The following is an 11824-nucleotide window of genomic DNA, read 5'->3' as shown; positions in this document are numbered from 1 at the left end:
CATCGATAAATGGTTGACAACTCACCCACTGCGTAAAGATAGTATTCCAAAAGTAGTTCAGAAGTATAGACGCAGAATTATTGTGAAAAGCTCCTTGTATTTAAAAAAAAATAATGAATTCTTGGCTTGTGGATGTGATATATTATTCCCTCATATCAATAATATCTAAACGATTGTCGCATTGTAATAACACATCCGAACGCGTTTGTTATCATCAATTACCCGAGATCCACAAGTCTCGCTGACACCACGCTCTACCCATACGGCCGTTCCCCGTGCACAAATAGTCTATTTTTCCTCACATGTTGATTTCGAACATAAGTGTGTCCTGTTTGCGCTACTCGTAGGTCATTTTTCTTCCGATTTAAAAAAAAAAACATTACGATTTAAGAGACGTGCTGCATTTGCTCATCAAGGTCATGCTTGAGAGAACCAAATTTACTGAAATAAATAATTCAATGTGTGTTGATGTTAACATACGATATGCAACCATACGTTATGCAACTATTTCATGTTATTTATTTATAAATTAATTAATCTTATTTTTTCCAAATGCAGATTTACCACTAACATACAAAGCCATTTATCGTATGATCCGGCGAGTCATAAAGAAGAGAAAAATCTCACCCTCTGAAAATGATGTACCTGGCGTTCATTATCCTCACGGTTTTGCGTATGCAGCATGTTTCAGCAGGTAAGCACCAGTGCTGTTAAGTTAAGTTTTAGCGATATATTTATTGCTTTAATAGAGTTTGTGTGCAATATTTGATACCAAACATTTAATGCGGCTGCTTCTTAATTTATATAGCGTGTGGAGGGGTTGCAGTTAAAAATTGTGACAACTTAAGAGATGGACCATTTGATATCCCGAAGAGGGCTTGGAAGATCTTTAAAAAAAGATTCTGAGAGGCTGCCTTTGAAACAAAAGTTTAGATAACGATGACAGAAAAAACATTGCCAGCAGATATGAAGTAAAAATTAATGCACAGACATTTACTTTTAAGTTCCGGTTTCGGCGCCCCATTTATAACATCTTTAATTTCCGCTTACCTTACGGGCACACCCTTTTTATAATATCAGTCCATGTTTGTGCGTCCTTTGGATGCCCTATTTTAGAAAAATCTTTAAATTTTCGGCCCACTCGTTAGAGACAACATCTGAATTCATGTAAGTTTCATTTCACCAATGCTCTTGTTTGACTGATATTTTAACTCACATTTTGTCCTTGTTTGACATGTACCAAGTATTTCAATGTGGAACAATGAGTAGCATTATTCATTTATTGTGTTTCTGCTACAGTTTAACGTCATCGCAGCTAACAATATCTTTTATACGCAATTCAGCTTGTCAACATAGTCTGTACTGCAGTCCATTGTTGGTCTTTACAATGATGTGCAGGGCTTTTCATTACTTATCAAGCATTTGTTGTACGTAAAGTGGTTCCCGCTCTCATCCAATATTGAATGTTACCAGAACTACTCTTTTCTGATTTCTAACAACAATTGCAATCCAGTGTTACTTGGATTGGATAAGGTTGAGATATCGGTCATAAAAGACCCACTAAAATAGACATATCTACAAAAAGAAGCTGCATAGACTATTGAAATATTCTTTGTAGCATATACATATGAAGGAGGGAGACTGCCCCTACAAAACACCCAAAGTAATTGGATTATGTCATTTCAGTATTCCAATGTCTCTATGCATTTGCAGTCTTTCAAATCCTCAGTCGATTTGTACCACATGATTTTAGCCTACTGGCTGTACCACAGTTACTCACTAACTTTGGTAGTGGTTGTCTTACAGATTGTGACCTCGATCTATTTGTCTCCATATCATTAATTTTACTGCACTAACAGATGGTTCTATTTTCTCTTCAACTTTCCAAGCTCCGTGAAGCAGCTGCTGTTTGCCTGTCATTCAATATCAACTTTTTGCTGTTCTATATTTCCTTATTCAATTTTGTTCTGTCATATGAAGAAGGGCATCTTAACAAAAACCCAGCAAATGTTGGCATTTCAGAGTGCAGTCGCATGCATGCGAGAAAACATTACTTTGAATGGGGAAGTGGAAATAAAAGATGCCAGAATTCACAAAGTTAATAAAAATTCTTGGTGGAGCAGGGAAACAATAATACTCTAGAGTCACTCTTCAAAGCCCTCTCCCAGAATATCAAATGGTTCAACCCTAACTCAGTCATTGAACTATTCTTTTTTAAAGGGAAGGGATTCAGCCGAGGGTTTTTACTGTGATGTCTTCACTAAGTGACTGCATGTAAGTGTCGTACGATATGAATAACAGAATGTGACACTTCGTTGCAAGTACTTGGTTTGAGAATCAAACATGCCTTAATTGGTAATGTTATCATACATGCTATGCCTGTATTGCCATTCTTCTATTGTTCAGACGGTACTGATATGAGCCCATATTTTAACTAGTGAAAATACGAATTATATTTTCACTATAACCGAACTTCTTACAGCTACGCGTACGCGTGACCTTCGCTGGAATGCACGACCTTCGTTGGTATATAATATGTACATATATAATATGTACATATAAAACAGCTGAGCGAATAATACAAATGACAATCCGAAACGTCATTATGATTACGGTAAAAATTATGTTGTTTGCAGTCACGTCATGGGCATTGCACTTAGGCACAAGTACAGTTGTACCAAATACATACAAACAATAGTTTTGAAAATTTGTATCATTTGCCGACACCTGCCATCGTTCACGGCCGGTCCCGTGGCGGTGGAGTGTTTTCGTGTCGTCTACGCTGCTGAAGATTGCATGTAGAATATCGGTTGACAGTGCATCATGATAGAACTGCTTTACGACAAGATTCCTGTTGATGAGCTTTAGTATCTGGGCGATGAATTACACCATTTACAGCCGTAAATGAGCCAAAAAAACAACCGTACTGAAAATACTCGCGACAGACAAGGTTGAACTTGCACATAATATTTCCGATTTGTACCTGTCAGTGAGATTCACAGGTCATGATCGTGTCTGGTGGCACCGGTGCGGCGCGGGTTTCAGATACAATGTAGGATCTAGGGAAAGTCAAACTTTCGCTTAGATTGTTAAAGGAAGTTTAGCTCTATTTAGGCAAGCAAGGACTAAAATATACGAGCAGACTTCGGAATACCTTAGAAATGTTTTATTCGTACAGCAACAAAATCACAAACGAGTTACGACACTACAGCTGACAGTGTACTCACTTCATGTATTCCCTAATCCGCTTACTAAGATGGTAAATTCGGCATATTTGACGTCTGGGAACATGTATAATTCTTCAAGATAAACTGACTCGTACGGGTATTATATCCACTGTGCATTCATAGATGTCGCAGAGCTGCTTGCTCCATGCTCACAGCTGTTCATACTTGATCGAGTTTGAAATCGAACGCTGGCGTGGCGCGAGTATTTTGACCCGATTTTGTCGGCCTCATAACTTTCACGCAGGGATGAGGTTATGTATCAAAACACGAAAACACACCCATTTTACAAACTGCCGCCTATGTTTTACGTCCACCGTCATTTGAAACTAAAAACAAATCATCTTCAAATTGTAAAAACCTGTGTCGACATCGTAATATTTAAATTGTTCGCTTTAAAAGTTCTCCATAAACCCTCCTTTGAAGTAGAATGGCCCAATAGCGGAATAATATCAAGAAGTGATACGGTTGTCATCACTCCTTAGCAACCAACTTTTTATAAGTACAGCCTGGAGGAAGCAAGGTCGATTTCAAGTTGATTTCGTCGCTACTTTCGGTGCGTATGTAGGAAAACAGTCATAACCAAAGCATGCATGTATGATAAAGGGGTTATTATACGAAGTTAGGGCGATACCGCGTCGTATTCGAGTGATGTGTCCGTATTTTGACGAGTTGCGCAGTAACGAGTTTAGGGTCTATATGGGTTGCTGGAGAATTGATTTTACAATTTTATCTCTTCAGCTTTGTTACGTAAGTCGCGAGACTCACTCGTCAGCAGACTAAACTGGAGCTGATCTACATGGGTCACACATCGCTGGTTACGCAGATGGTGGAATATTCGGTTGAGATTGACAGTTGTTGCATGATATTGGTGCTGATATGAATATTCATTACCAAGGACAGGACTGATTTACATAGTTGGATGTATTTGGAGGTTACTAGTTAATGCATAACAATGCCTTGTTTTCGTGACGGCATGAGGACAGCGATGTGTATACCCCATGTAGATCCACTCCAGTTTAGTCTCCTGACGAGTGAGTCTCGCTGCGACTAACGAAACAACGTTGTAGAGATGAAATTGTAAAAATCAATTCTCAAGCAACCCTTATATATCTTGCTATATACTTTTGTATATGTGTGTATATACTTTTGTATATATATACACACATATATGTAACTATCAAAGCTTACAGATGCTTAGTGGGAAATTACAGTGCTCCAAGCTGAAAACAGAGCATTATGAATAATAACACTTATTACTTCAGGTAAACAGTAATAACCTCTGTTATTTACGTTTCTTGCACCCTGCAATCTTCAAACAGGTAGACAGAGTTCTGAAGATTACTGGGTGGTGTTATTACTCTTTACTTGCAATCATTTGTGTAATCATAAATAAATAAATAAATAAATAAATAATACATATATAATATATAATATAATATATAATATAATAATATAATACATATATACATACACACACACACACACACACACACACACACATATATATATATATATATATATATATATATATATATATATATATATATATATATATATATATATATATCGAAGTATACAGATGTCCTCGAGGGAAATTACAGTGCTCAATGCAAAAAGCAGAGCGTTATAAATAAACAAATTACTTCAAGTACAAAGTAATGAAATCTATTACTTAAGTTTCATGCATCTTGCAATCCTCAGACAGAGGATTGCAAGATGCATGAAACTTAAGTAATAGATTTCATTACTTTGTACTTGAAGTAATTTATTTATATATATATATATATATATATATATATATACAGTTACACAGATTCTGACATTGGCACTGATTCACTGATAGCATTGGCATAATAGGACACTAAGGTTTAAAACACCTACAATTTACGCATTTACCCTTATTGTTCATCCTACTGGATAGGCATTTGCATCTCTTGGTGTTGCCTATAGGTTTGTTTCCGAATTAATATACTTTCACTCGCATTTACCTACTGGCAATATGTAATGGCGTGAGCTGGTGTAGGCTAAACCGTTTTTTTTTTTTGGTTTGTTTTTCTCTCCATTCAGGTAAAGACTTCGGAGCGATCTTGTTTGAGGATCTCTTTCGGGATTACAACCGTCAACTTCGGCCAGGTTTGAACGATGCCGACGTTGTCAACATAACGCTAGGCATGTCACTGACTCAGCTTGTTGATCTGGTAAGAAAGTTGTTCTTCAAGGAGAGTGGTCCATAGCTTCTTCCTTCGTTACTTCGTCTTTAGATCATGATGCGACGCGGCAAATATCGTGGTGACTGTGATAATCAGACAGCCTTTAGCTAGTTGCAGAGAGACCACCTTTAATTGTAAAGTTATTCAGCCCCGTAAAGTAACCTGTGATGGGTACTTAAATCCCTCATCGTAAAGCACTTTTCATTAGAGTTTGAAATCAGCTTTCTTGACTGCAGCGCACAAGTTGATGTACTCTAATGACACACATTATCAAGGGATGTGAAGATTGCAGCACGTTCCCTTATCATATATACAGTTGCTACATTTTGTGTGTCCAGCTACAAGACGATGGGTTTAAGCGGGGTCATTGTCAGCACAGTAACATTTCCCTCTGTGCTATGTGTACACACTTTCCACGAGAAATATTTCTATTTCAAGTGCATATTGAATGTTTCCCCTCTCAATATCTGAAGTAAAACTGATAATAATTTCCCGCGTAAGTCAAGTACATGCAATTGCTTGTTGAAAACAAAAGTCCCGTACAGGCAATTTGTATTTGCCAACGCACGTTCCGCAGAAAATGACACTGATCGATGGACGCTGTTCTTGTGACGTTACTAATCAACGTTTTCGTTCCTTTCTTAAGGATGAATTGAAGGAGAAGATAACGATCAACGTGTGGTTACGTCAGGTAATTGAAGCGTAAAAAGCTAATTAATAGTTCAAGGCCATCGTACAAAGGAAGATGGTCAGCCTGAGTGACAATCTGATCACTATACAAATGTAACAAAAGAACATATTTAGACATTAAATAATGACATTAATATAATTAAATTGTACAAGGTAAATTAAATTTGTTACACATTCGTTTTATCTTTTAAAAGCTTTTCTCCCTGTGGAGGGACCGTGATATAAACAATACATGTAGTTCACATGGCCAAAACAATTCTCTAATTTGGCCAGGATCATATTCATCAAAGTACAAAGCACCAACGTGTGTGACGGTAACCAAGTTCTGCTTATCTCACAGATTAAGATTGAATTAATCAAATGCAAACTTTTTTATTCTACTAATTTATAGTTTGCAGTGGTTGAGACAAAAAACCCACATTTTTAATTGTCCTCCGTTAATTATTATACATAAAGGAAGCAAGCTACTCAATATTGTGGAAGTGGTACATTCTGTTTCATTTCCTTTATTCATCTTTACAAAAGTTTTGGGTCGATGAGAGGCTTCGCTGGAATTCATCTGAATATGGCGGTATTGATGAAATACGTGTCTCGACGAGCCAAGTCTGGATGTCTGATATTGTACTGTACAACGAGTAAGTAGTTTGAAACCGTCACGGTGAAATTATATGCTTACAGAACCCTCTAGTGGCAGCGTCTGACACCAAACGGCATGATTTTCACTGTCCTGGCATGAAAGCTGACTTTTGACCTTTGACCGCCACTGGCATTGACAACATACGGTACACCTCAAATTTACTTTTCCTTCATGGCAACTGCAACCTTGTGTGTAGCGAATAAAATGATATAATTTTGCATGCATTTATCTATATATGAAATACAGACCATGACACCATCTGTGAAAACAGCTTCGGTTCAGGGGGGTCCCTCACTTTTTAAGTAATTTTCGACTCTGGCGGAGGACGCTCCCTCTCCCATCGTACCCATTCTTTTTTAGTGACTCCAATTTCCATTAATTGTGCTTGTTCCCTGTCATATTTGTATCTCTCATATACGGAAGTACGCGACTCCAAAGTGATAGACTTGAACTTTCGCCCAAAACTCTCTCAATAAAAATTTCAACCATCCTCTTACCAAGTCAAGGAAAAATATCTTTGGGCCAACGTGCAAAGTTTGGTACAGGAGAAATAAATTATCTAACGTTATTTACCGATATTCAATTAAAGTAGCAGCCATCCCAGAGTTAACTGTACAGGGAGATAAAATTTCAATTCCCGAAAAACTAAGACTATGAAAATTTTCCTAACCAAAAGAGGTATAAAATGAGCCCCCATAAAGGGAAAATTGTAAATTTTGAGATGGCGAATAGTTGTCACAGAGGCCCATCCTACCAGAAAAGGGCTTGCTTCTTTTCGGTTTTGCAGTAAGAGCTTATATGCATAAGTTAACTGAGAGTATACATGAGTATGGATGCTCAGTCTATTCTTGACTGGTTCCACTTTCTATACTGGAAATCATGACAGCTTGACTTTACAGACTCTTTTCCTTGTTTGTTAAGCTTTAATAACAGTTTGTCTTTATGATGTAATAGTCTAAATAAAACTGATAAAGCAACGTCCATCAGAAAGCATCCACCCATGCATTCGATGAGATATTGAAACAAAATGCATAAATAGCAACAAATAGATTCAGCTTTCTTAAATTCTTTTGACAAAAGCCACACACGTAACGCATGAGTTTTCCAAGTATAGGCGACACCAAATTCGATAAAAACTATAAAATTGATTGAAAAAGTAGACTATTGCACAAATCCGTCGCCCATTCACAGTGTAACTAATTTTATTATGACTAGCAAAGTTGTTTTGATAGACATCTACATGATGGCATAATGCTTTCCTTTCTTTTTAGTGTTGGTACAGTCAATACAGCACCATTACAGACGAATATTATCTTGAAATCAGATGGTAGTTTAAAATGGCCAACTCCTGCTTTACTGATCAGCTCCTGCAGAATTGACGCCACTTACTTTCCGCATGACAGACAGTGCTGCGCCCTCAAGTTCGGTTCCTGGACCTTCGCCGGGTCGGACTTGGATATCCATGCAGAGGCCGACCACGCTGATCTCAGCAACTTCCAGTCCCACTCCGGCTGGTGGCTTTTGAAGGTGCCCGTCTTCCGCCACGAAGGCAACTACAAATGCTGCAACATTGATGGGAATTACCCGGATGTAACCTACATGCTTGTCTTGCAGCGACGTCAGACGTACCATGTGCTGGGGATTTTTGTTCCGACTGCAATCATATCTCTCATAGCTGTCTTTGCATTTTATTTGCCTCCGGCGTCGGGTGAGAGAGTTGCCCTATCGTTCACTACGCTCTTGACCATATTTGTCTTCAACGAAGTCACGGCGCAGTCGCTGCCTAGAAGTTCTGAAGATCTTCCGTTACTCAGTAAGTATACATCCCACTGGATCGCTATGTCTTAATGCACACAATACCAAAATAATAATTTGGTTTCTGACGTGTAGCTTCGTAAATTACCGATATAGGAAATGGTTCGGGGACAACGCATAAAATCAAATAAAACACCACAGTTAGTATATAGCAAATTACCATGGTGCGCCATTTCGAATTATTAACTTTGTCAATATTTCACTTATGTTCGTGGCTTTACAGAACTGACGTATTGATTATTGACTAGTCTCAATATTTACAACAATTTATTTTACAATTGACTATGTGATTGAAATCAATTAACGTATTGCAATCGGAAAATGGTGTCTTTCAATGCTGCGACTCATTTCCTGTGGCTACTATTTTCGGTAAAATTATAAAATTAATAACACATAATCGCAAATCTCACCCTTGGTCTCGTGTGTATTATTAAAATATATCGCATCCTTGATATTCTTTCTGTTTCCTGTGAAGTTTTCGTGGCAGAATTATAGTTATATAATGAGAAGTCTTTGCTTTTGTTCGCAGCTATCTATTTTTCGTGTATGATCGTAATCGTCGGAATGTCGTGCATATCAACTGTCTTCATTCTAAACTTCTACAATGTTCCCCCTGGGTATCCAGAAGGTCCAGATATGCATAACACATGGCTGAAATACCTGCCCAAACTCAGCTGTCGGAAATGCAGAGCAGGCCGGAACTCTTTCGAGGGGAATAGTTACGACCGTGCCCTAAAGGTAGACATCAGTCGAAGTTTGATTGCAGGTACCCATGGGCCAGACTCAGCAACTACGGTCAAAACTGGAGAAGTGTTTGGGTGCAATGGCGAAGCAACTGGGAACTTGACTCACCGAAATGCCTTTCGTTGGACGGACGGGGTCCAGAGGGAACGACACGGTGGCAATGGCGGCCCGGAAAGATACAACGCGGAGATAGCTGAAGGCATCCAGACACTGGTTCGTAAACGGAACGACGAAGAAGAAAGTGCAAGAATGGAGGGAAAATGGCGCGAAATCGCTTACATGCTGGACAGGCTACTCTTCTGGTTGTTTCTTCTGGTAACTGTCGCTATTGCTATCGGCTTTGCTTTGGCAATCGCGTTACACGATCGTATAGAAGTACCAGAGGCGTGTAGAATGTAATTTCAGGAGCACACAGGCTAAAACAAACAAATACAACAAACACGAACGGAAACATCAGCTGTTTGTGTTCCTTGGTATTTAGCAAACTTTTTACGATGATATCGTATTAGGGACTGGACAGAAATTACAAAGGGACGGTCGGTGGGTTTTTTTCTATCAGGACGATGCGCAAAAAATGGTGATCCTTCAAAACTATTTGCGAGGAAACAAGTGACCTTCCCATGCGCAAAAAACAGTGATCCCCGCGCATTACAGTCTTTATCAATAATATCTTAATTGACATATCACTTCTCGTTTGAACCTTTAATTGTAAAACGAATAATTTTTAAAATTCACAGATACATGTTAACACTTTTATGCAAGGTTTTAAGTAATTTGATGAAAACAGATCACATTTATCAATAATTATATAAACTACATAAAGCACCATTGGCTATTCAAATATTAAAGACATATTATAATTTTTACCTTCATTCATAGTTTGTCAAGAAACCGATTGCAGCCTGTAAGTCAATTTTTAACGGCTCTTACTTATAAATGTACAGATAAGGCAAGTTGTATAGGGGGAAAATAGCTTGTAGTTTACCCATAGATTACCATGAGATGTGAATTAATGTCTTTGGATGAAATTCTCATGTCATATTTGATGTTCACATTTGCACTTTCGAACACCCTTTTCTAATCAAGAATATTTAGACCAATTGTCAAACATTTATAGAAAAAACAGATTTCTTAGCTTGTATTGTGAAAAATAACTCATAGTTTTCTCATTATCGTTGAAATTCCAAAACCAAATTTCTTGTACACATTTGCACTTGTGAACACCCCTAATCATATATATTTAATTAAATTATCAAACCACTATAAGTGCACATATATTGTTAGTTTTATATCGGAAAAATATTCTCATAGACTTCTATGACAGTGGATTCACATTTTCAGTGAAATTCAAAAAAAATCAACTTTCTTGTACACATGCGCACTTGTACCAATCCTATTCTAACCATATATATATTATATATATATATATATATATATATATATATATATATATATATATATATATATATATATATATATATATATATATATATATATATATATCAATGACCAAACGTCTATAAATGAATATATAGGTATCGCTCGTCGCTCGTCGTTTCATATTGGGAATACTGTTTATAGTTTTCTCTTAGGCTACCATGTTTTACCTTCGACTTGAAGCGAATACAGTGCATTTACATAACTTATCAAACGTAGATAAATGTATACATAAATGTGCAGTGCCAAATTTGTAGTTGTCTAAAATTCGGCAATCTGATCGTGCGGATCCCAGCCACCCATTCATGTGCACATATGGCGGCCATTGTACTTGAATCATTCTCATGATGAATGTTGACATGACCAAATCACTTCGGTAAATCCACTCTGTAAGCTTCAGTTTTATAAATTTTATATTTATTTATTCATTTATTCATTTATTTTTCTTTTAAGTATTGCCATGGCAGAACTGAAATGAACCGAAAAACAAAGTCTGTACCTATAACAGTCCAAGCATGATTTGCGGGCAAACAGATTACGTAGATAATGCGAACGATTGAAACCGTATGGCAGCAGTCTTCAACAAAAGACCTGGGTGAACAAGACGTGATGAGTTGATTACATCTGATAACATGTATTCCGACAAAAGAATGGGCAGAGAAAAGTCAGTTTTATATATTATTGCCTGAATACATGGGTTTATGTGCCCGAGAGCAGGTGACAATTTGCCAGACGCCAGTAGGGCAAATTGTCACCTGCTGCGCGGTCACATAAACCATGTATTCAAGCATTAAATATTTATATTACAAGTACTTACATTCAGATGAAGGGTATTCTTAAAGAGTTGTATCATTATCGACCAGCATCAAACAGATGTTAACGAAAGTCAAAATGCCAGTGCGCGCATGGATATTTTACATCTAGCGTTAAGCTTCTTCATTGACGCCGAAGGGCTTCACCGGACCGGGTAACTATGGAAACCGGTCTCCATGGTACATCGTTCACACGGACTGCTAACTCCCCGGATGTTCCTATTCAAAACAATGCACTCATTCGCACTTACA

The 11824-nt window shown here is 37.6% G+C and overlaps 1 protein-coding gene across 1 annotated transcript; it reads left to right on the top strand.

Moving 5' to 3' along the window:
* The first annotated feature begins 615 nt into the window (after positions 1–615).
* On the top strand, positions 616–10643 carry LOC139122371 (neuronal acetylcholine receptor subunit alpha-10-like). The gene is made up of 6 exons (XM_070687760.1): positions 616–694; positions 5295–5425; positions 6084–6128; positions 6653–6762; positions 8036–8577; positions 9109–10643. Exons 1-6 carry the CDS (start codon positions 637–639, stop codon positions 9720–9722), a joined length of 1500 nt encoding a protein of 499 aa, XP_070543861.1. The 5' UTR covers positions 616–636; the 3' UTR covers positions 9723–10643.
* Positions 10644–11824: the final 1181 nt, after the last annotated feature.

Source organism: Ptychodera flava, chromosome 22 (genome assembly GCF_041260155.1).
Source record: "Ptychodera flava strain L36383 chromosome 22, AS_Pfla_20210202, whole genome shotgun sequence".
Taxonomy (NCBI): Eukaryota; Metazoa; Hemichordata; class Enteropneusta; family Ptychoderidae; genus Ptychodera; species Ptychodera flava.
The sequence above is the reverse complement of the archived record's forward strand: the minus strand, read 5'-3'. Positions and strand labels throughout refer to the sequence as shown.